The 26,337-nt window shown below is 39.6% G+C and overlaps 1 protein-coding gene across 4 annotated transcripts in view; it reads left to right on the plus strand.

Moving 5' to 3' along the window:
* Positions 1-26,337, plus strand: part of elmo1 (engulfment and cell motility 1 (ced-12 homolog, C. elegans)) — a 516,270-nt gene that overhangs the window by 236,623 nt on the left and 253,310 nt on the right. For all 4 annotated transcript variants that reach the window (XM_051935959.1, XM_028818136.2, XM_028818137.2 and 1 more), the window contains one exon: positions 9,436-9,540. In XM_051935959.1, the coding sequence (XP_051791919.1) occupies positions 9,436-9,540 (105 nt within the window). The remainder of the gene's footprint in view (positions 1-9,435; positions 9,541-26,337) is intronic.

Below are 26,337 nucleotides of genomic sequence, written 5' to 3' on the forward strand. Positions count from 1 at the left end.
TCTGGCCGCTTCCCAGAATTGCTGTTTTGAGTGGTGAGCTGCTCTTATTGTTACTATTATGGAATAAAAACATACATTTGATTTGAGTCTGTAACAGCCGGTGTAAATTAATGGTACTTGTAAAGGTCAGCGTTTTTATTTTGTGCTCCCCCCGATCTGACACTGGTTTTTTCAAATAAAGACTTGCTATAACAGAGGTGAACTCAAATGAGGATGTGGGTCCTACATCGGAGAAAGAGAACAGAAGCCCTCCTCGCAAGAAACGTCAACTCACACATAAGAACAATGCAGCTGCACCAGGCATAAAGGTGAAAGATGGCACCGTTTGGATGCAGCAAGAGGTCGGGCATGTGGCAGATTGACTGGTAGGACGACGCCTGACCTTTTTCTTCTTCCAAACGTTATAGCTTGCCTTTATTTGAAAACAGCAGTGTCAGATCGGGGGAAGCATAAAAACTGAATAAAAAAAAAAAAAAACCCTAATCTTCAAGTACCATACATTTATACCGGCTGTTACAGACTCAAAACAAATGTATGTTTTTATTGTATAAAACTACTGTATATACACTACTCAAAATGGTAATTCTGGGAATCAAACCTGTGACCTCATGATTATGAGTCAGCAGATCTTACCACTATAAAAGCATTTCAGTTTGAAGATTTGCACTGTGGCAAACTGCTGTTGGTTAGATGTGAACCGGGCTACTCTGGCTCTGAGGTGAGTGCTTTGTAGTGTGAATTAACACTAGAGTTACCAGAGTCTATGAAAAAACTCGTAGATCCGGCCCACCTTAAAACCGTTCTCACCTCTCTTTTGTCTTCTAAATGTGCCGATTAAGAGGAGCAGCGAGCAGCCGGCTATTCCATCCCCCACCGTCGCAGAACGTTCACTAAGTTTTCCCAGCTCATGCCTTGTTTGATTACCTGGGAGTGACTGAACTGCTGGAGTTTTAGAATAGAAATAATAGATCGCTATTTGGAATACATGCATTTCATGCGTGTTCCGTTTCTACAGTAATCTGTGTAAACACATTGCTAAAACAGAAACTTTTTCATATTTTAGTAATAAATGTTACAAAATGTAGGCATAAACTATAGAATGTGTAAAGCCCGAGTTCCTAAGATCAAATAAACACTTCCACAAAAGCTTCACACACCATATAACAGCTTCCGTGGCGTAGCGCACTAAGATTTGCCTCTCAGACCGAGTAGCTTTTCTCTGCCTCACAAACATGAGTTCAATTCCCCGCTGGGGATAAAGTGTTACTTCTTTTTTTTCTTTTTAACCTCAAACGGACATAAAATTTGTAAATTGGTATGGACTGTCAGGTAATGAGATCGTTATATTTTCATGTGGGATGCTCCTTTTAAAATATTTTTTTAACAATTGAGACTGCAATTAACATGAACAACTGTCCTTATAACTTATTTTTTTCAAGATCCATAACACACAGACAGACAGAGCACTGCGTAATACAGAGACAGACAGGCAGAGATATACAAACAAACAGGGAAGGCACATGTACTGAAAGAAAAAAAAATCAACATGCGCGTTGTTTCTGCAGCACTGAATAAGCTCACCCGCTCTAACATCACCCCTCCCCTGATCTGGCTCTCTAAGTAACAGCGCACGTACAGATGCAAACCAAGTGTAATCAAGAGTCCTGGTTCGATCCCCACTCACTCCTATATTTGCCGTTTTCAGTAGTAAGCTGCTCTTTTTGTTAATATTATACAGTACACACATGCACTTGATTTGTGTCTGTACTTGCGCTGTTACTTAGAGAGTCAGATCGGGGGAGGGGTGATGTTAGAGCGGGTGAGCTCATTCAGTGCTGCAGAAACAACGCACATGTTGATTTTTTTTTTCTTTCAGTGCATGTGCCTTCCCTGTTTATTTGTATATCTCTGCCTGTCTGTCTCTGTATTACGCAGTGCTCTGTCTGTCTGTGTGTTATGGATCTTGAAAAAATAAGTTATAAGGACGGTTTGCTGACTTGGAGCACCACTGCCTTACTGTGCCACAGAGACGCGAGTTCGATTCCCAGCTTTGAAGAAAGTGGTTTTTTTTCCTCAAACGGACATTGAATTTATAAATTGGTATGCACTGTAAATCGTTAACTTTAAAATGTCAATCGCAGTTATTTCTGTTGATTAATTCATGCTTTTTTACTTAGAGTCAGAACAGGAGCTTTTTCAGCTTCTGATCTGACTCAAACAGCGCCAGTATAACTTCACACCCAACCTGACGCTGTTCGTTTTCAAATAATATTGCATTACTTCGACGATGTTTTCTGATTGGTACTATTCGCGTCATAAAATGATTTCTTCAAAATGTCACATATATTTGTCTCTTTCTTTTTTTAAAATGTGCGTTGTAGCACTCAGCAACTGGCCACCTGCATGTTCTTGCGCACACTAAATCAGACAGCGCTATATGCAATCATCAGATTCAAATGTTAACAGTTATATAGCAGAGAATGGAAATCAGCAGTTCTTAGCATTCCACCTACTGTAACTTGCTTTCTTTTTCTTCGGTTATAGTCTTGAATAAAAGTGCACTTGTTTTGTTATACTTTTACATCAACATATGTTCCTGTGTTTGAGCTACATGGGCATGCTAAAAAAATACACATATAATGCCACGAAAAAGTGCATGCAGACACTTCAGTTCGCAAGCATTGGTACGACAATGTAGTCACAAGTACACTGCAGAGCTTTAGCGCGTCTTTATGTGAAAAAGGCATCAGATGGGGAGTGTCTGATGATTGCATATAGCGCTGAAGTTACTGTTCTTTACTATGCTTTCCTCTGCATGTCCTGGAGTACAAAAGAAACAGCATACAGCAACACGTGGGGACTGGCAATACTGGGGGAAAAAAACACGCGGTCGTATGTATCATGATACACTGCAGAACTATAGCGCGTCTTTATGTAAAAACCGCAGTGTCAGGTGGGGGGCGGTAGGGATGGATCCTGAACGCGACTGAGACAATGAAAAGTGAATTTTAAAAAAATAAAGCTAACCTTTACAAATATCATAAATTACACCGGCTGTTACAGACTGATTTCAAGTGACGGTGAGATACGAAGAAGGCAGCTTCGCCAGTGTTTGTGTGTCAGAACCCTTTTGGGGGGGGGGGGGGGGGCGGTAGTATGCATCGTGGTACACTGCAGACCTATAGCACGTCTTTATGTCAGATGGGGTTGTATGGATTGATTCTGAATGCGACTGCGAGAATGAAAAGTGAATTAAAAAAAAAAAAAAAAAAAAGCTAACCTTTACCAGTATCATAAGTTACACCGGCTGTTACAGACTGAAATCAAATTTATGTTGTTATTCTAAAATTGTAAGAATAAGAGCAGTTCATTTCTCGGAGTGGAGCCGTGCGGGATCGAACTCGCCACCCTCTGATCCCCAGTCAGGAGCTGATACCATTACGCCACTGCGGCGGTTGTAGTAAGAATGTCAATGTGGCATGCTAACGCGGCTTTTTTTTTTGTGCAGTTATATTTTCGAATAAAAGCGCACGTGTTCTCTTATTTGTACCTTTTGTGAAAGTGTTTCTTTGATATATGGACTTCAGGCTTCATACGTTATATAGTTTATGCCTACATTTTGTCATTTACTATTAGAATATGAAAAACGTTTCTGTTTTAAAAATGTGCTTGCACAGACTACTATAGAAACGGAACACACATGAAATGCGTGTATTCCAAATAACACTATATTATTTCCACTCTAAAACTCCACTTCAATCCCAGAAAATCAAATCAAGGCAAGCCATGAGCTAGGAGAAATTCGTTCTAAGTCGGTGGGGGGGATGGAATAGCTGGCTGCTAGTAGCTTTTGTTTATCAGCACATTTAGATGACAAAGGACTCTGGCGGAGAGGTGCAAACGGATCTAAGACGCGATTTAAGGTGGGACGGATTTACGAGTTTTTTCGTAGGCTCTGGTAATTCTAGTGTTAAATGGAGACCTCAATCCATCAGCCGCACAGAGTCCGCCTCTGACCATTATGTATGGTGCGTTCTCCTGCTGATGTTACCTGATCTCTCTCTGTGCAGCATCACTACTACAGCAGTTAGCCGTTTTATCAGAGTTTTTAGTTATCTGAGGTTGCAACAGTTTACCCTACCTCGGATAACCGGGATTCTACTGTACTTGTAAAATAATTTCAGATACATTGTCCTTTGTTGCAGTTATTATTTACAGCATAGTTTAATACATGCCAAAACTCATTGTGTGTGTTGTGGTTAAAACTGTATATATGTATATATATAATATATACACATACACTGAATATTTGGAGATGTGTTCAGTCATCCAAGAGTTAAGTTACATGAAAGTTCAGTAGTAGATAATCTGGAGATCCCCTTGATGTACCAGTTTTGCAGCACCCTGTTTTGGTGTGGGTAGGCCGTAAAGACTTCTGACTGATGTAGCTAATCAGACTCTGTGTGTCCTCTGTAATTTGTCTTTTTGATAAGACACCATTTGAGCTCTGATTCACAGATAGTCAGACAAAATCCCGAAAGGAAATAAAATGTGTTTCTTAATTTAAAAAGGCAGGCCTGTGGAGTGGTTGTTTAAGAGTAGACAAGCAAATGCTTCAAACGTAGATAGAATTTTGTCTCTTCGAACACTTGTAATTTGTTCATTTTAAAGTACAACATGGTAAAGCAAATTGGAGTATCTGTCGAAAATAGAGGGCAGAAAAAATCCATTACCAGTTTGATCCTATGTTCCTGTTTTAGTCTGTGGTTTATAGATTTGTAAGAACACTCTTAATGAAATGTACCATTTGCCTGTTTATATTCATGTGAGTTGTCAATCCCATCTCATGCGAAGCGTAACAGTGTCACTTACCTTGATGACCTTTTTCTCAAATTTCACTGTCCTTTTTTTTTTTTTTTTTTAACCCAGTCAAATTGAGAAATGCTTTGGTGTATCAGGTTTTCTCTTCACATTACACTAAATCTAACACAGGTTTATGCCAGAATGATCCAAAAGGAGTATTATATGACATTTCTTGATAACAGTTTCACTGTGATGAAAATATATGTTCTTTATGAGCAAGTGCTATTTAATAATAATAATAATACGTTTTATTTATGTAGCACCTTTCATACACTCAAGGACACTTTACAATTTAATACACAAATTAACAAGACAGTAGAAATTACATATTTGCATAAGGTTTTAATGTTCTAGTGGTTCCGCTTTATGTGACATTTTTCTTTTTTTCTGTTGTTGTCTTTATTCTGCCTTGTTGGTGAATGCCTACCACTCCTCTGAATTTTGTAGGAAGAAGTTCAGTCTGTCAATAATTATGTGTTTTCGCCATCCTCTTTGCTGTAGGCTATAGAGCAGAGGCCATTAAACTTTTTAAGGAGCCAAATAGGAAAATCAGTATCATAGTGGAGTTTTATTTACCAAATTGGAAATATTCAATAAATAGTTGATCAAAAAAAAAATTGGGATCCAAGTAGAGAACTATTACCACAGCAGAGCTGTACCTAGACAAATAAAAATAGTAATATAATACAAAGTAGTGAAAGTTTTTTTTTCCATTCATGCATATTTTTCACATGAGTATTATGATGATTTTTTTTGAATAGAGTAGGAAACATGCTGACCTCCGATCCTCAAATAAAGTTGGTTCATATAATGTGGAACATTCTAAGCTTTCCAATTTGGCCACACATTCTTTTGCTTTTCAGTATGAAAACATACCACCTCAGTGAGCACATTGCTGATGTAACTTTGTAAGTAGTTCTACAAACTTTAATTGAAGAATTTAAAAGCAATGTTTGTATAATAGCAGAGGTTGTGAGTACTTGGCAGTCTCCTCCTTTGCTGGCCTAACATTTCTCTGTTGTCCTTCTTACATTCTGTATCTTGGAGTATGTGTGGCAAGTCGATGAGACATAATATTAGCCAGCTGCTCAGTGGCTCTGTATTCTGGCTTACCTCTCATTGCTGTTCGTCACTGAAGTGGCTCGTCATTTTTGGTTTGAAGGCGTATGCTTTTTAATGATTAATAATGAATTAGACACCCACCCCGGGGTGGCAAATTAATACAGGTAATGGGTTGTGGAATCTCAGTTTCACTTTCTGGCCAAGATGGCAGAAATATGAACAACTTATGAACAAGGTTCATAAATCAGCAAAAGTCTGCACTAGCACTTTCACTTCCTTTGTTATGATTTGAAATGTGGTCGAAGACTTGTTTTCACAAATAACCCAGACACACTTGTTGATATAAGCAAAATAATACAATTTATTTCTAACATAAGAATAATAGCAGATGAATACATACATATATATAAATAAATTAATTAAAGGCACCCACAACACACAACATAAAAAAGAAAGCTTTGTTTAACTTTTTCTCTCCTGCAGAAAAAGGCACATAACTTATCAATTCTGTCTCTTGGCTTAAATAGAACTTTCCTCTTTTATATGTATAGGCACACAACTTATGAATCCTGAATTTTCGATTCTTGAGGTTAAGATGATTTAGTTCTCTGGCTGGTCTATGAAGTTTCTATTGCCGGCTATTGGCATTCATTTGCTCACAGCAGCTAGCATTTGCCCTGGCTCATGGACCATGCCCTCACCACTCAGAGTTCTTTATCTCAGTGTGAGGTGCTGCTCTGCTTTTTCCTTTTGGCTTTAGAGTGAGAAACCTATAATAGCCAGAACTTATGCGTTACAAGATTATTATCTTTAGAATTAACACCAGTACCATAGTACATTAGCTGGTTTTGTCCTGTCTAGTAAATTAAATCTAATAGTTTTCATAATCAAAGTATACTTATGGTTTGAGGTGAGTGATACTTGGTTCCTTTCCTGGTCTGTCTTCTCCACATGTGGAAGGATTTTTCAATGCGCATTCTTTGCGAATGCGTGGATTACGTACAGTCTCTCTGTCTCTTGCTCCTGTTCTTGCAGCCCCTCAGCAAGGTTGGAGTAATGGCAACCTCATCCAAACTCCATCCAGCACAGTTGCCCTCTTGAGTCTCAGCTATGAGTTCTGGCTATGGGCAGTCAAATTATGGCCAGTTCAACCTGTAGCGTAGTGAGAGATGAGCCATTATTTGGAGTGTTACAAGATTTTTTATAGGGAGGAATCATGGTCGCTCATTTGCTGCTTGGGTGCACATAAGCCCATCTTCTTGGTTGACAACTGGTGGAAACTTCTGTTCATCTGTGTTACTTATTTTGGATTAATGGACCTTTGTTTAGAACTCAGGTCCATTTTGCGCCCAAGAGAGGGCTGTTACATGGTTTGGTATCAATCACCTGATCAGACAAGGTTACAGCTGCTGCATTCCAAAGGGAGGCCCAGTCAGGCAAACTTGAGACCTTTAGCTGATGATAAAGAGTGTCTGGCAACAGTTTGCTAAGCTAGGACTCTGGTTCTAACCTTGTATAATGGATAATCCCAGTCTGTCTTATAAAACTTAGGAAATGTCATTAATCAAGTTATTTGTCATGCCATTGCAGTCTTGTAGCACTGTGTTTGTGATCATAATGATTACTTTGGTGTGATGATAGAAGCACAGCTCAGTACACGCAGGCATTTGTCTGTCTTTGTTGTATGTGCATGTTGTATTCTATTCTTGATGCATGCTGCTCTTTGCCTTTCTGTAATATAAATATGCAGCAAAAACTTTATTTGTCACAAGGGGGAAATTTGGATTTTTTACAGAAGCTCTTTAAATAAATAAATAAAGAGGTGAATAAATAAGTAAATTATACACACAGACACTCTCAAACTGTTTGTTGTAAGAAAGACATGAACCCAGGTAACTCCACGCAGTTGCTGCTGTAGTGCCCTACGAGGAATGAAAACATTCCAGAAAACATTTTCTTGATGTAGGCAAATACTACTGAACTTTTATTATTGAATGTGCTTAAACTATACACATAACTGTTGCAGGCCCATTCCTCACCCTGCCTCCTCCCACACTGCAGTGCGTGTGAATTGTGTCCAGCCACTACACCACTACCTAAATTTTTGCATAACGAGTGCTTATCATGTCATAAGCTTTCAAGTAAGAACAAGATCAAGGGTTCTGCAGCAGTGGCTTGCATTGTGCAACAATCGGACAAAGCCTTTGGCGTTTTTTATATTTATATTGTGAGACTTGCCCGGACACCACCTGTCGGAAACCACATCTTTATAAAAGTCACACGTTTATTCTCCATAAATAAACACAGGTTCACAGTCCCAAACACTACACACAATGCACACAGCAATAATCACCACAATTCAGTCCTTTCTCTCAGTCCTTTACCGCCTTTCTTCTCCTGGGATCTTCGTCCTGCTCCCACTCCCAACTCTGGCTCCCAGACTGTAGTAAGGCGGCGCCTTTTATTCCTACCCGGGTGTGCTCCAGGTGGCTGGTGACGACCTTCTGTCAGCACTTCCTGGTGTGGCGGAAGTGCTGCCCTTTGCACCGGAAGCACTCCGGGTGTCCCTGGCAGGTTCATCCTCCATCTTGCCTGGTGTGGCGGAAGTAACAATTCTCTGTGTCCCACGAGGCTTGAGGCGCCCCCTGGCGGAGGCCACGGGTCCAAACAGGCCAGAACCCCTTTGTTCCTCTCCTGAGGTCCCCTACTAGTCCAGGGTGGTTGCCCCCTCGTGACCCGAACGCTATTCCTGTCCTTTTCCGGTCCCTTCAGGCATCCCGGCCAGGTAAGAACCCCAGTAATCTGCCTATATATATATATTTGCAGCTGGAGACCCACGAAGGGAGAAAAAACGAATCACGTATCATAAAATAGTTTTTTTATTCCTGAGCTTTCAACCCCTATCAGGGGTCTTCATCAGAGGATAATGCTTAGACTTACAAGAATCAAAGGCAATATATATATCCCTAATACTAACAATAACCTACCTTACCTGTGAAATAAATTTATTCTTAAATAAAATAAATCAATTTTTATTTCTCTTGTATACTGAAAACGCAAACCAGCCATCTAATAAATTTAAACTGTCTCTAATTTTGTTACTCTTGTTGGTATTAATTCAAGGAAAAAGAAGCACAGATAAACTGTTCATGATATATTGTCTTTTACACCCTAATATATTACAATGCGTGAGTTGAAAATCTTTAAATGAAGTCCAGTGTTTATTTTTTTCTGTAGATGTCATTTCATAAACACATTTGTCTGTAAGTATACCTGTATATAGTAAGAAATTATTCGTTTCTATCATATGAGAGTTTTAGAATGTTGTTCATGTTGGTGGTGCTGATTTAATCTTATTCTGGATTTCCAGATGTATAATTTATGGGGTAAATAGAATGTTAATAAACAAACCAACTAAACCCCTATTAATAGGTTAAGAAGATTTGCCATGCTACCTTGTAACCTTTCTTTTGTGAGTAGCTAATGTGTGTCTTGTTCCATCTTCTATAGAATCATGTCAATCCAGCAGTGGATTTCACACAAACTCCCCCAGGAATGTTGGCTTTGGATAACATGCTTTATTTTGCCAAACACCACCAGGATGCCTACATTAGGGTAAGACTGTTTTAGAAGCATATGTACATGCATATGTGTTTTTGACTATTTCCAATTTTCCTGTAATTTCACAGCATATAACTGATAATTTTATACATATTTGCAGTTTTTTATTCATGAGAAGTATTAATTGTTTCTATTTTATGCCAATATGACATTCCTGGATTTCATTTCTATTTGATAAGTTTTTTTTCCAGTTTTAGTGGTTGTGTGTTAATACTGTAGATCCTAATTTAAGGCTAGACTTCATCGTCTCGCCATTTATGCTGTAGATACTTTCAGCCTCTCAGCATTTAATAAATTAGCATCTTTATTTGTCTAGTCATGTTAAGTTGGCATCACACTACACAACTTTTCCGGTGAATTTGAAACATAGTCTTCATTTACATAATTGGCAAGATATGGCATGTATGTATGACACCTATTTGTGTAGTTTGACATTTTCAGTGTTTGTTTGTTTGTTTGAGCTGGTCTTTGTAGTGCCGTATGGGGCTGCCCACAGTTCTACCACCTGTGCAAATCTCACTGTATAGAGCACCTGTCTTGGGAGTCTGGAGTTATTCTTTGACACACATGACCAGTCCATCTAAGTTGGTGCTTAATGATAGTTGCTTCTGTGCTAGTGACTTGGGCCCTTTTGAGGATAGCTATGATGAAGACATATTCCTCCCATTTAATACACATTATTGCCCGGAGATCCTGCTGCCGATGGAAGTGTTCCACTTTCTTAACATCACTTCGATATAAGTCAGGCAGTGTGGTGTAATAGTTAAGGCTTTATACTTCCAACCCTGAGGTTGTGGATTCTAATCCCACTACTAGCATTGTGTGACCATGAACAAGTCACTTGACCTGCCTCTGCTGCAATTGGAAAAGAAATGTAACCAATTGTATCATAATTGTTGTATGTCGCCTTGGATAAAAGCGTCAGCCAAATAAGTAAATGTAAATATAAGGTCCAGGTTTTGGACAAATATGAAAGTGGAAATAACAGCTCCTTGGTGGACCATAATTTTTTTCTGCGTTCTTATGTTTTTATTGTTTAAGACTGATTTATCTAAGTTTCCATATGCAATGTGGGCTTGGCATATTGTATTAATTCTGAAGTATTACATTGACTGGTCAGGATGCTCCCAAGATAAGAAAATTGTTCTACAGCATTATCGTCGGCATACTGCATCTCTTTAGTGTGGGTGATATACGTGCATTTCTTGGAGCGCAGTCTGGATTAATTGGAAAGTCTGTTGTCGTAATGTATTTAATGTCCACTCCAGAGTTTTCTGATGGAATTTGTATGGTATGGCTGTGAGAGAAGCATGCTGTGGCAAGTACACATTTAGAGTTCCTAAAACAGGTTGTTCTGATGTAATACTTGACTGAGTATACCGTCATGTAGAGTTTGGATGACAGCAACAAGGTGGTCTGGGCAGCCAAAACATTTCAATATTATCCACATAGCATATTTTTGCACAGTATCAAAGGTCTTTTCCAGGACATAAAACACTAAATAAAGGGGTTTCTGCTGTTCTCAGCTCTTTTCCTGAAGTTGTCGAGCACAGAAGATCATGTCAGTGGTGCCTCCAGATGATCTTCAGCCACACTGTGACTCTGGTAGAACTTTTCCCTAAAATGGGAACAAGGCAATTCAAAAGGATCCTTGCAAGTATCTTTCCCATGATGGAAAGTAGGGAAATGAAATGCATATGCTGTGGTCTCCTTTTTTAAAGATTGTAACTATGGTTGCATTCTTGAAATCTGCTGGAACCCTTGTACTCTCCAATATCCAGAGTATAAGAGTGAACAGTCTTATTTTCAAAGAGTGACCTTCATTTTGGATGAGTTCTAAAGGGATGCCATCTGGTCCTGTTGATTTTCTTGGTCTCATATTGGTAATTGAACTCAATGAAAGTGGATGGAGTTGCCATCTCCAATTGCACAGGATGTTGCGGTACATTCCTCTGGAAGTCGTCTGCAGTAATGGTGTTCCTATTAAGCAGGGTGCTGAAGTGTTCTTTCCACCTATTAAGAATGTGTTTGCTGTCAATGTTACTATCAGCTGATTTTAATGTACCTGCTGAGCAATGGCGTGGTCCATACAGCTTTTTTTATGCCTGCTTAAACATTATGCATATTATGGGCATCTGCATAGCCTTGCAATTCACTTGCCATGTCCTGCCACCATTTATTCTGGATATCTGTAAACTTTGTTTGGCATTTCTATTTGAGTTCTTGAAAGCGTGTCTTTTTCAGATTAGATTTTGGATCTTGGTCAAGAGATATCTTGGCTTCGTGCTTTGCATCTATCAAAACTTCAATCTCTTTTTTATTTTTGCTGAACCAGTCAACATTTGTCTTTCTGAGCAATCCTATGGTCTCTTCAGCTGTCTTTAAAATTATGTTCTTTTGCGCAGTCCATCTATTTCTAGATTTGATGGATTTTCTGTGAGCTGATTATTGATTACTACTTGGTATGATGCTTTACTAACGTTATTATTAAATTCTGCTGTGTTGAATCTTTTCCTAGGGGGAGTGATGGTTTTCTCTATAAGCTGTTTTTGAGATGGCTTATAAGGAGTTTGTGATCAATCCAGCAATCATCTACATTTCTTGCCATCTTTATCATAATTACCTGCTTCTTATCACACTGTTGAGTGATCACATAATCAAGCATGTACCAATGTTCACTACAGGGGTACATCCATGTTGTGTTGAAACTGGGTACTAATGATGAACAAATCTTTTTCTGCATACAGGCCAAGAAGACATAGTCCATTTGCATTGCAGCTTCCAACTCCTTGCTTCCCCATAGTAAATTGTCTCTTCCAGTTCTAGCATTGAAGTTTCAAAGCACATAGAGTTTATCGCTTATGGGGACTGAAGAGACAAGCGTGTTGAGCTGATGGTAAAACTGGTCTGTCATTTCCTCTTCAGTATCCAAGGTAGGGGCATATGCAGAAATACAGTAAGGGTGACAAAATTATCTTCTGTAATTGGTAGACTCAAAAACATCAGGCTGACAATTACGGACATTGGTGTGATTTGGTGTTCCTTCACCAACTGTGTTTTCACAGCGAAGCTGACTCCTGGAACACACCTTTCTTTCCAAAGATCATATATCCAGTGGAACCATCTACCAGTTTTCCTTCTCCTGATACTCTAGTCTCGCTCATGGCTGCAACCTCCACCTTTCTTCTTAGAGTTCTTCTGTCACCAAAGCAGTTTGTCTCTCTTGTCGGTTGTCATTATTATTATTGTTTAAGTCGAGCAAGGTTCTGACATTCCAAGTTCTGATTATTATTTTTCTGGGCTTTATATTAGTATTTCTATTTTGACTACATTTTGAGAGTTGAGAGCGGTTCCCCAGTTGAGAGATTGTGACTTCTGATGTCTAGCCCACATTTTCTAGGGCCTCCCCTCTTTGGTGTGGACAGCAGTGATCCTAAAGAGGCCTGACCATTCACAGATCAGGACCAGATCCCAGAGTAGTCACAGGGTCTCAGGAAGGCAGCCATCACATATCTGCCGCAAACATGCAGGACTGGCGTAGAAAGTTCCATTTTCACCAAAACCTGCTTCTTATCATCCATATCTTTGGGATTGCTAAAATATAAAGTGCAATATAAATAAAATTTATTATTATTATTATTATTATATCTCATCGCCGTTAAACTTCTTAATTGGTTGGGAAGAAGAACCTAAAACATGGCTTTGTTTAAGGTGGACCTCAACTTTTAAGGAAGTGGCCCACACACTATAATTTCAAGGCCTTCTGCTGCGGCACATATAATATGTGACATACAGGATCTGACATTGAAACTGCTACATACCGCCGCAAACTCACATTCACAGAGTCTTGCCTTATAGCCAGTCCATCTGCCATTGCCTTCATCTGCCTCTGTAGCCCCTGGAAATCTGTATAATAGTTCCTACTTCACCTGCTTTGCATTGCAGGTTTGCTAAACAAGTCTAATAAACATCCACATTCTTAAATTGTTGAATGAACAGCTATCACTTGCAGTAATAATTAGTCAAATCTTAATGTTTCATTTTTATGTGTAGTATGTTTTGTTTGATGTTATACCATTAGTGTAGTGTTCCCAATTATTTTTTGTTTCTTTGTACTAAGCTTAAGTTCTTTATGATGTGCTTTTATGTTATGTTATGGTCTTTCTGTATAATGTGCTGACAACCTAAGTTTCCCTCTTGGGACTGTGTATGTGTGTATGTGCAATATATTTGTATGCACACAGTATTATCCAGCCTTAGTTGACATGGCTTATTTTGAAATTATGACCATATTTTTCATTGCTACTAAAGTAAAATATCTGTAGTGTGGCATTATCGGGCTTATTTTATTTATTATTTATATTAATCATGTCATGCATCCTTTCTGTGAAGTGATCAATTTGTATTATACAATTTGTATTATACCTCCAGGATTACTAAAATGTTCTACTGGATAGCTCCACTAAACTCACGCTGGGACTTCAACCTCCCATCAGTTCAAGAGTGCCGGCCAAACACCCTGCTAGTCTCACTTCCCAGCTGCCTCTCATTATTACAGCAAGCCTGCTTTCGCGTGCTTACTCCTGCACCAGCTTCTTCACCTCCTGTCTTCTTTTCTTACTCTTAACCTCTGTCCTTCACTTTTTATCTCTCCCTTCTGCACTCACGCTTCTCCTGTTTATAATGGGGATGTGGCACAGGTGTGGCGATTAGCAGCTCCTGGCATCAATTACAGGCATTGGCAATCCCACACCTGTGCACTTCAGTGTGGAAATGCCCAGGAACCTTTCCAGCCACACTACCACATCCCCTTTTTAAACCGCGAGTGTGGCGATTATTTATTTAAAACTGGCCTTTCCTTCTGAGCCGTGGACCTGCCATATCACATTAGGTTTTTTCTATAATTTGCTTGAACATTCCGGTTGATTTTTGCGATTTCTCTCATAGTGCTATGTATCATAGTTTGCTTGCGGCAGTGATTAATAAGCATGAATCGAAGAGAGAGGCTGTGGGCCCATGGGAGGGGGAGGCAAAAAATTAATCAATCAGTACTCAAATTATTTGACACACTGTCTCAGACATACACTTCAATAAATACCGTTTTAGAACACAACGATTCAGTTCATTATCCTACAGAATTTTTATATTCCATTAATCCTCATGGCATGCCGCCCTACAATTTAGCATTGAAAGTAGGAGCAACGATTATGCTTTTGAGAAACCTTAGCTCAGGGCCTTTGTCTCCTGCTGCATAGTTGCACAACACCACTGAACAGGCAAATTCCGCAGCCGTGTGCTTCAGTCAAGAGGAACTGCAATAGGTAAGCTGGCATCCTGTACACGTGAGTTAACAAAACATACACAATGAAAAACATATTAATTAATTAATAACAAATTAGAGACAATTATAAAATAGTAATCTTAAAAAAAAATTGTATATTCTTGCAACCAAGAAAGGTTGATTACCAAATAAATATGTGTTGGAAATTTTCACATTTAAATTTTGAATTAGTGAGAATTACTTAATTTGTGAGGGATTCTATCAGTCCTTCGCTGAATTTCAAGCTCTGACAGCTGATATAATAAGCTGACAAACCCATAGGATAAGTAGCACACCACAGCTGTAGACAGTCTGCAGTTAGCCGTAGCTAATCCTGTAGCATCTGGTGAATCTTGGGTGAAATATACTGTAACTGTTTCCTTTTTAGCTACCGCAGCATATCCATCGCACTGTGATTGTATGCTAGTTTAATATTACTGTTTGAGCAGACATTGTATTTTAAAGTGATATGCTCCCAAACAGCTGGCATTTTCTGTTCTGTTCTACTGTGGAACCCTCATCCATGCTTTATGTGCCTTCTGTCAAAATCCAGTATTTTTTTTTATTGAATTAATCAAGTTACCCGATAACTTGTGACACCCATAGTATATATTGTAAGATTCAGTTATACAAAACCATTATGTGAAAAGTAAAAGAATTTTTTTTTTGAGTATGTTGCATTTAAAATCAAATTAAATTCAATTGCCTCTTTGGCTCATACTGTATAAAATAAATACTTTTAAATTTTTAATTATAGCCAAGGGAACAACCTGCTTTCTTAACCTATTTAGTAAATAGAATGAAAGTAGTATTTATATTTTGCTGCAGATGTGATATCTCATTGAGTCTCTTATGCTGTTATACTGCGAATAAGGCATTTTTAACATCTTTTTTATTTGCAGCAATGATTTAGTCTGTTAGTTTGATTTAGTTTGAGATTAGCTATAATTACTTAATTACATCTTTTTGTGTATGTTGAAGAAAATTGTTATGAAGTGCTTTGTGTTGCAGTGCCTAAGCAAGGCTTCATGAAACCCCATGCTTGTTTACTTTAGTGGATATAATTATTTAATTCTTATTAGCATCTGTCTTGCTACAAAATTGGTCCAAATTTGTCCATTTCCCTGGAACAACATTTGTCAACAGGTAACTTTTTCACCCACCATCCCATTGATAAATTAATGTAGAGATCTCTGGTCCAACGTTTCATCATTAGTGCCAGGTTTTTCACCTTTGACTATTGATGCTGTTCTGATAAGAGTAAGGGATTTTTCCCCTTGATCTTCCCTTCCCTTGTCATTCTGTTCCTGATAGCTATTAAGAAAATTAATATTGTTCCTTGTTTTAATTAATCAGTGCCACACTCTTCATTTCCTTTTCCAGTCAAATATTGGTCCAAAATCAGACCCAGTCTTTCTCATTGTTTTGTGGAATGCAAAAAGGCCATGTAACAAGCATGATTAAGGGTTCTGCCAGGCAGATATATAATTCTATCATTGGACATTGTACTCTCTGGATGATTCAGATGTTGATTGTTCCATCTGTTAAACCTTCATCTTGGCTTCCTGTCTGCCCCACTCGCTATCTCTACCCTGTCTTTTTCCTCTGTGATATTCAAATCACTTCTACCCATCCTTGATTCTTCTGTTTGCAATGCTATTGGGACATGACACCAGATTGAAAAATATTAATATAATAGTAGAAACTTTAGTGATTGAAGGCATGGGCATTACAGTGACTGCAATCCATGTTTGCTCCACAGTCCTCCCCTTTAATTTCTTTTAACATCTAGCTAAGCCCTAACGTTAAGAAAAGAGCTATCTTCAGTTCTTTCCTCCCATTCTCTTTTATTTTCCCTTGTTCTCAATCTATCCATTCAAAACCTGTCTCTGCTCTGCATGATGCTTCGTGTAAAGCTGCTTACAGGTCTTTTCTACTATGTTCAGTATGGAAAAGTAACCTCCTTTCCTCTCCCCCATTAACCTGGAATACTATTTTTAAAAACATTTCTCTTTCCTCCAAAAATCCTGATCACCACCATACTGGTTTAAGTGTGTACATCACTTTTATCTTGATCCCCCTAAAGAGTTATGCTATGGGTCTCCTGGCACTTTTCTTCACGTTTTGGAACCATCCACCTATCTCTTCCTTTTGGTTGTTTGTCTCTGCCTTTCTTTCCTTTGTCCTTACTAGAGCTATTCCATTCTTACGCCATATCTTTTCCATTTAGAACTCTATGCTCTTCACCTTACCTCTAGTGATCAGAGGCTTTTCTTTCTTGTACTTTTTCAGTCAAGTTGGCTCTGGTCTTTTGCTGTAAATTACTGAAGTCACTCTCTTCTAACTTTTGGAAATACTCTTTTTATAGTCAGATTCTTCTTGAACTATCAGAGGACTATGTAAGAATATAATGTATGACATATCTTTACAACAAGTAACATCCTCATTTTTTTCTGAAAAGCAGTGCTTTCTTAAAACATTGTAAATTATGCATCTACTTATAGATAAAAGTATTTTACATTTTTTATGCTGTTAATGGTCAAAATTTCTCCCTTAATGATTTGCTTGTCAAAGTGTCACAGACGTAGTTGTCAAAGAAGATTATATTTGGAAACTGTATTGAGGTCAGCATAATGCCCATTCTCTATTCCTGATCTTTTTTTCTTATCTTCTGTTGTTAAATGCCTTTATGAAGTAAGGGCATTTGCTTTGGTTTCTTTACCATGTCGGGATCTTGATCTATTTTAGTAACACAGACCTCAGCTGTTGTCCTCTTTCTTCAGGCAAGTAAATGGTTAGCTTCTTTGATTGTGACTTTTTTTAGCTTCATATATCTGCTGCACAATTACATGATGTCATTCTTTGTTTGCCACTTTTTATATTAGGTTATATATCCTTCAGATGTAAAGCAAAAAAAGGTTTTGTTAATCTGATAATGCCCACTAGATTATTGTCACCTTCCAAATATTACTATAAACCAGGTATTGTTATGTGAAAAGATATTTTTATTTCCCCGTTTCAATAACAATCATTACCTTATGAAGGGGCTCTTTCAGTTAGCAATGTTTGTTACAAATTAGAAGTAAACTTATTTACAGTTAATAAGAGTGGCAAGGCTAAAGTGTTTAAAATTGTGAAGGGAGCTAGTACAGTGGATCACAACTGTTACTTATAAAATAAATTCTTCAGTAAAAACATGTGGGTACAGCTGGCTAAGGGCAAATTTCTCACAAACATTAATGTTTTTTCTTTACACAAAGAATCATAAGCACCTGAAGGTCACTCATGTTTTATGAGGTGGGAGTTTAGTAATAGAGAGAGTCATGTCACTGTGCACTTTCTGTCTGTACTATTGGATTCCTTTCACACAGATTTCATAGGATGGACAGTGGGTCTTTGGGACTAGCCAGAAGGTTGTGGGTTTGGTTAAGAGTGAGGTTATAACCAGAGGTGGGGATGCTGTGAGTTTTGGCTGTCATCATTAGCGCAGCTAGTTAAAGCTTTTTGCAGGAGACTAAGCTTTGTGGCGTAGGAAGGTTGGGAGTTTTGTGTTGTAGAGGCTGATATACAAAGACTTGCAATCGATATTATCATTGTAATGGCTTTGGCTACCTCCAAAAACATGGTGTGGCAATTCTGGTATATCATAAATTGCACATTAAAATCCTAGATATTGGCGCTGAAGATTGGGAGATTATGCTATACTCAAACTGAAGGAGGTGAGGAAGAAAATTGTACTCTACTCAACTTAGTCAGCACCTATATCAACCTTATTTTTTCAGCCATGTAAACAGCAGCATTCTTCTATTAAAGGATTATGAGTTCAGAGTATGAATGGGATGCTAATTCAGATTTGAACCATCTCCTTGTCAAATCCCTGATCTATTTTTAACTTGATTGATACCTTAGTTTTTCATTTTCTCCTTCCATCATATGTCTCCATCATAGTGTAGGTTTAATTATGTTCACTGCTATAGCGTTATGTCTTCACATCTATCGACAACTTCTTCTTCAGATCAGCTGTAAATGTATGACATTTGTGAAAGTTAGCTTTTTTCAGTTTTATTCTCTGTCACATTCACCCTCTCTACCCGCACCCACACCCCCCCCCCCCCCCCCCCCCCCCCCCCCTTCCCGATCTGACTGTAGCTAACAGCGCCAGTATAAAGTCACATGAGATCTGACGCTGTTTGTTTTCAAATAATATTGCATTATTGCAACAATGTTTTCTGTTTGGTACTATTCAGGTCATAAAATGATTTCTTCAAAATATCATATATATTTGTCTCTTTCTTTTTTCCCTGGTGCTGTATTGACATCGGGCACCAGAAGGTGTGAGCTTATTCAGTGCAAGAAGAAGCACGCAGGTGGCCGGTTTCTTGTGCTGTAACATGCTTGACTTGGCAGTGATCAACGCACATGTGCTGTACAAGGCATGCACGGGGGGCCACTGAGAAAAGAAAAGTGTTCTTTGCTCACCTTGCAGAGGAACTTCGTCGTCGCTTCTTACAAGAAAAGGCAATGGATAAGCAGAAGAGGATGCAACATAACAAGCTTCTGTTCCAAGATAGCCGCTTCCCCCAGGAAAGCAAACTCAGTCAGTGTCAGGCGCCCCTTCAATGTAATAGTAACCACAGCACAGAGAGAAGTGTGTGCATTTAAACAGGTACACATGTCGTAAACGTAGAAAGGACGCTCCTTGAGTTTGTGGGAACTGTTAACATTTGAATCTGATGATTACATATAGTGCGGAACTGACCTCTCTGTACTATTCTTTCCTCTGCATGTCCTGGAGTACAAAAGAAACACCCCCATGCACCCAAAAGTGGAAACTGGCAAGATCGAAAAAAACAAAAAACGCGGTCACTGATTATAAGCGCAAGAAAGCGTGCGAATGAATATGAATAATGTTGCATCAGTGCCACAATGTTTTCTGAAATGTATCTACAGGTCATAAAATGAGTTATTCCAAATATCATATATACCTTTGTCTCTGTTTTTTTTGTCAGTGTGGCTTTGACATCCTGGACCATAAGGCACATACTAATTCAGCATGAGCAGGCACACTGCTCAATAAAACTGAATAAAAAAAATTCAAGTGACGGTGAGGTACGAAGAAGGCAGATTCACCAGCGTTTGTTTGTCAGCTTTATCCCTCCAGATCAGAGAATTTCCAGTTCCATTGTCTCAAAACACCACTCACATGTGCAGTTATTCCCAGTTTCAGATAAAAAGTAACCGCGTCAGATCTGGGGCGGGGGTGGGTGTTGTATCATGATCGTGACTGAGAGAATAAAAGTGAAAAAAAAAATGCTAACTTTTACAAGTACTATACATTTACACCGGCTGTTACAAACACAAATCAAATGTATGTTTTTAGTGTATAATATAAACAATAAGAGCAGCTCACTACTCTAAACGGTAAATTTGCCGAGGAGCTGGTTTTGAACTCGCGACCTCTGGATTATAAGTCGGCAGTTCTAACCACAGCACCACGGAAGCAATTGTATTGTACTTGCACCTTTTGTGAGTGTTTATTTGATATTTGGCCATCACTCTTCACACATAATACAGTTCATGTCTACATTTTGTTATTTATTATAAAAACATGAAAAAGTTTCTATTTTAACGATATGTTTACATAGATTGTTGTAGACACAAAACACACATCAAATTATTTCCTCTTACAATTCTGGGTAGCTCACTCCCAGATCAATAAAGGCAGAAACTGGGAGAACTTCTTGCCCGTTCTAAGGCGGTGTGGTTCGGGGGCGGTGGTATAGCAGGCTGCTTGGGCTTATGGACACATTTAGAAGACAAAAAACGCTGACGGAGAGGTGCGAAGGGATTTAAGGTGGGCCAGAATTACTAGTAATTCTAGTGTTAAAGGCCTGGATCTTGGTTTTTATCCAGGACACTCCTCGCCCAGTCTCTCGAGCACTCCGATCAGAGCCTCCATTGACTCCTCAAAGATCACAGCATCGTCAGCAAAGTCAAGATTAGTGAATCTTTCTTCACCAGCAGATTCCCCACAACCACTGAACTCCACAACTCTGCCTACCACCCAGTCCATGCAAGCACTGAAGAAAGTAGGAGCATGGATGCACCCCTGAGAAACCCCAGAATCAACTGGGGAAAATGCAGACGTTCTGCCTGCACTCTGCACAGCACTCACAGTACCAGTGTACAGACCGGACATGATATACAGCAACTTTGGGGGCATTCTGTGAAATCTCTGGATGTCCCACAGGGCAGCTCGACCAATTGAATTGAACGCTTTATGAAAATCGACAAAGGCTACAAAGAAACTTTGCTAGTATTCACTTTTGTGCTCGGTGAGAACCCTCAGTGCTAGGATGCTTTCGATGGTAGACTTCATTTAAATAAAACTAGACTGCTTTGGTCGCTGGTAGGTGAGCAGGTGATCATGGATCCTATTGAGGATGACCCTAGTAAGGACCTTACCAGGTACCAAGAGCAGTGTTATCCCCCTGTAGTTTCAGCAATCCTTCCCTTTCCATAAAGGGATGACAAGTCTCATTTTCCAGTCAGTTGGGATGATGTCCATCACCCAGATGGAAGCAAAGATTGCTTGCAATGCGAGGAGGACAGCCTTACAACCAGTATGGAGAAGTTCACCCTGGATACCACAGACCCCTGCAGCCTTCCCTACCCTCAGCTGGTTCACCACTTGTGCAATCTCAATGAGATTTGGTGGTTTACAGCTAATTGGAGGATCAGCCTGAAGAACTGTGGACCCAGAGATGTCCAACGTCCGAGACGGAGGATCAGATTTAAACAGCTGCTCAAAGTAACCAGCTCAGCTGGTCACAATTGTACTGGCATCCATAAGGACCATTCCATCACCCACCCTGACTGTGACTGTCCAAAGAACAGATTTGGATGTGCGTAATGCCTTGATTCCTCTGTAAGCAGGGCATGGGTCACTAGACCGTAGATGGTGTGTCACTTGCTCACAGATTCCTGTAATAAACACCTCCTTATCTGCCCTCAGAGCCCTCGCAGCCATCTTCCTCAGTTCCTGGTCCAGATCCTAGTTGCATCAAGCTGTGCACTGCGACTCCTCTTTAAGATATCCAGGGTGTCCGGCAACACCAACAAAGCCCTCATCAACCTTCAGGGTCTTGTCACGGAATGTTTCCAACATCACATTAGGATCAGCAGTCACACCCAAGTCTGCAAGTTTGTCACATAAACTGCTTGCAGACTCATTAGAAACAGCCTAATCTTGGAGTCTGGCTAGGTCCATCCTTTCCTAGTAGGTGGAAGCCAACTGGACCTAAGCTGGATCTTCAGAGTAGCAACAACAAGTATGTGGTCAGAATTCACACACTGGACACTTCTGTAGACCCTGCAGTTCTGTAGGAGCCTCTAGTGTCTGCCTACAAGAATGTGATCGATCTCTTTCACTGCACCACCGATGTTGGAGTGCCAAATCTAATGATGCAGATCAGAGCCCTGGAACCAGGATCCAGCAATCCGCAGCCCCTGACCTTTTGCAAAGTCAAGGAGCATGAAACCACTTTTACCACGGTCACCAGACTCGTGGGGAGAGACACAATCCATATAGTCAGTTCTGTCAGTGCCATTTGTCTCATTGAAGTCACCCATGACCAGAGGAGTGTCACCTCACGGGCACCCATCAAACACTGAGTGAAGCTATGAATAGAATGTCCTCCTTACTGAGACATCACTCACCGCAGTCAAAGCATATACTGAGACAACAGGTTAGGCATCCAAAGAGTACCTTAATCTGAGTCTCATAATACAGTCGTTGAAAGGAGTGACAACGGACACCATCGGAAGGAGGTGATCTGCCACAGCAATAGCAACTCACTATGACAGTCATCATAACAATTAGACCAATAAATGATGTACCCACTTACAGAGATCTGGCCAGTCCCATTTCTGTGCACCTCAGAGAGTGCCACCACTGAAATGCGGAGTTTATGAAGCTCCTCCAACAGCAGAGGAAGATGATTATCATACCAGAGAGAAGACATTTCATGTGCCTACCCGAATGAGCCAACTCAAATTGGGACCCAAGTGCTGCTGTGCAGCAGACCACACCAGTTCCAGTCCCCAACAAGCCTGACTTCTTTGGTTCTCCCAACAATTTTGACTCTTCCCTGGTGAAGCTCCAGACGGCTTTCCCCTATCCCCTTCCTTAAGGCTGCTGCAGCAGAGCTACTCCAGCAAAGAGCAGAAAGAAATCCTGTCTGCTGTTTCGGAGCTGTGTGAAGTCTTTATGGTGACTGGTGTGCCAATCATGCTCCCAACCCCCAAGTTTTCCCTGCCAGTTGGAGGACCACTTGCAGGGCCTGATGCAGTTTGTCATTTTCCCTTTTCTTTAATTTAGAATTGGAGAAATTAATGCACATTCTAAGTTTGACACATTTTTGTATTATTTTAATAATTTAGAGCAACTGTTCCTATATTTAAATATAGAAAGTTCATCTTGTGTAAGTTTTAAAATATACCTAAGCAAATACACACAGCAAATATGATCAAAGACAGCACCCTTCACAATGTGTTGCAGTAACTTATATTTGTGCAAGTGAATGTTAAATGAGCAAAATTTGATTGATTCATCCATATTCCAATCTAATTATCAAATTCACATTTTAAAAGAGCATTAAACATACTTCCCACATTGTACTAGAAAAGTTTAAATTTGTAAATGATGATGCTTTTTAAGCAGGAACGGGAAATGCTGTACTTGATAGACAGGGGTTCAGTAGTGGCAATAAGGATTTATTTGGTATCTGCTTTTGCCCGTGTTATTTTTATATTTTTTACATCCATTTAAAATTCTGTACGCAGGTGCTAGGATGAGGACACCCCCTTTAGTTATAGTTCTTTATACCTATTCCTCAAGTTTATTTTTCATGGCAGTATGAAAACTTCCTCCAAAACATAAGATTCAGTGAATACTTTTGTACTGCACACTTGCGGATTCAAACCAAATGATGATGGATGGCCATTTATTAAAATGCTAATAAGTTATCCCATTTCTTCCATGCAAAGTTTCTTGTTATGGCTGTCCTGCTGCTATCACTCATTTTGATCTGGTTCAGCTTGGTTTTGCTCATGATAAAAGAGGATGGGTATTTCATGCATAGAAATTACACACTGACTTAAAATATTCATCTTATTTTAATCTTCCCTGAAGCATTTCACCTGCAAAATGCATTTTATTCTAAGTAATGTTTTCAAAATACTGTTTTGGATGCAAATATAGTACTTAAATATGTCTGACTTCTTTATATTCTTCAGTGATACTGGATTGTGTTTTAAGTAGAAGAATATTTTCAGGTACTTCTATCATAGTTTCAGGTCTCTGGTTGTTTGAAGTCCAGAGACATTAGGCATCCACTTATTACCACTTTAAAGATTGTCATTATTTTTCCAGTTTTCAGTTGATTTGTGATGTGCAGTTTTTGTTAATCTTTCGTACATCATCATTTTCGCGTTTCTTTTTTGAATATGGTTGTGATTGTAGAACACCTTGCTACAGTGCCTTGAGGACCTTATTCTCAGGAATTTCTTCCAAATGATCCGCCTGAGCAGCATAATCTGCCCTGCATATCCTGAGTTTGCCCCTCTGTCTGCTCTCAATAGGTTGTGTCTTAAAGGCTTTCTTTGAAAGGCAGCATTACTTGCCCAGACTACCTCAACTTACTCTTCTAAATCTAAAAAAAGGTAGTTCTTCTCCATAGTCCACCAAATATTGCTGAGCTCTTCATTCTGTCATGAAAAGCAAACCTTTCAACACTGCACATGAGCCTCATTTTGTCCACTTGTAATTATGATTTTTGTTCACCACACAGGGCTTTTGACCATAGGAAAGAACGGGAAAGGTGAATAACTCAAAAAATGAAAGCTTAATCTGAGAATTGTGGTGTGTGGCCAGCTAAATATTCCTGCCCTCACCCCCAGGCCACCAGGTGGAGCTCTCCCAACAGTGTGGACGTTCCCCGAATTCCAGCAGCGCCTCATGGACTTTGTAGTTTATATGCACAGCCCTGCTGGATACCATGGGGACCACCAGGAGTCGCAGTGGGGAGGCTGCTGGACTCTTACTTGCCCTATAACCCGGAGGTGCGTCATGATCACATGACAAGAGGAAACGACGTGCTTCCGGGTTGAAGAATGGAGCTTTTTATCCGACCCGGAAGTGTTCATGATCACATGGACAGAAGGGAGAAACACTTCCGGGTCATGGACTATATAAAGGACTCTGGGAAACCAGTACACTGAGCTGAGCTGGGAGGAAGGGTGGCAAAGTGTCTGGGAGTGTGGAGGATTGAGTATTGTAGTGTTTATTGATTTATGAGTATTGTGGAGTGGAGGGTGCTTTGTGCACTGTATTGTTCAAATAAAAGTAATATTTGGACTTTTACCTGGTGTCTGGAGTTGAGTCACAGGGTTCAAGAGGACGATAAGGGCCTCAATCTGCGACAGAATGTAACTGCCATTACTCCTTCATGATCTTGTACAACATTTGCAAAATTGCTTCCACATGACCAATTCATTGGTTGGTCTCACAATCACATCTTTCATTACTCATGAGCAAGACCCCAAGATATGTGTGTTCCTCCATTTGGGACAACTGCTCACCCATGACCTGAAGAGAACAAGTATTTTTTTCTGGGAGTGGACATAACCTTAGATTGTGAGGTACTGAACTTCCTTCAAATCACATCACGCTCAGCTGTGAACTATAGCAGTATGTGCTAGAGATTACAGTCTGACGAAGCCAAGAGGACAAAACCATGTGCAACCGACACGGATGCAATTCCAAAATGTAATTAATGTCCCCAATTAAACACCCTCCAATCCCTGACTAACACTTGATTTTCTGTCCATTAAAGGCATGAGCAGGAAAGGAAGAAGACAGGCACTTGGTAGAGACAAAGGATCTTGATTTAACATAAAATATTTGAACACAACTCTTGCTCTGCAAATGCAATTACATTGTAAAATGTAGCAGTAGCAACCCCAAATCCACACACTTATGAAGTACCTCCCACAAGACACTATGGGGCACACAGTCATAAATGCATGTAGCACATTTAGACAAGATTGGCAATCTCCCAGAATGCCTTAGATATCTTTGCAAGGGTATTGGGATGATCTGCTGTTCCACTGGCAGGATGGAATCTTCAGTGTTCTTCTTGGATCTGTGGTTCAGTTATTGAATGCAGTTTCTGTTCCAGTACCTTTGCTGGGAACAACCTAGGAAATGTTTTTACCTCACCAACCCTTCCAGCATCATTTGCCAACACAACTAAAAGGCCATCAGAAAGTCATTCTCCGGGGCAACGCCAAATCCATCTATACCAACAGGCTTTCAATTTGTCCACTGTTGTACCTGCTGCCTTCTTGGCCTCCTGGTACCCCAGTCAAATCTAATCTAATCGAATTAACATTGTATGTAAAGTTTCAGC

Source organism: Erpetoichthys calabaricus, chromosome 13 (genome assembly GCF_900747795.2).
Source record: "Erpetoichthys calabaricus chromosome 13, fErpCal1.3, whole genome shotgun sequence".
Taxonomy (NCBI): Eukaryota; Metazoa; Chordata; class Cladistia; order Polypteriformes; family Polypteridae; genus Erpetoichthys; species Erpetoichthys calabaricus.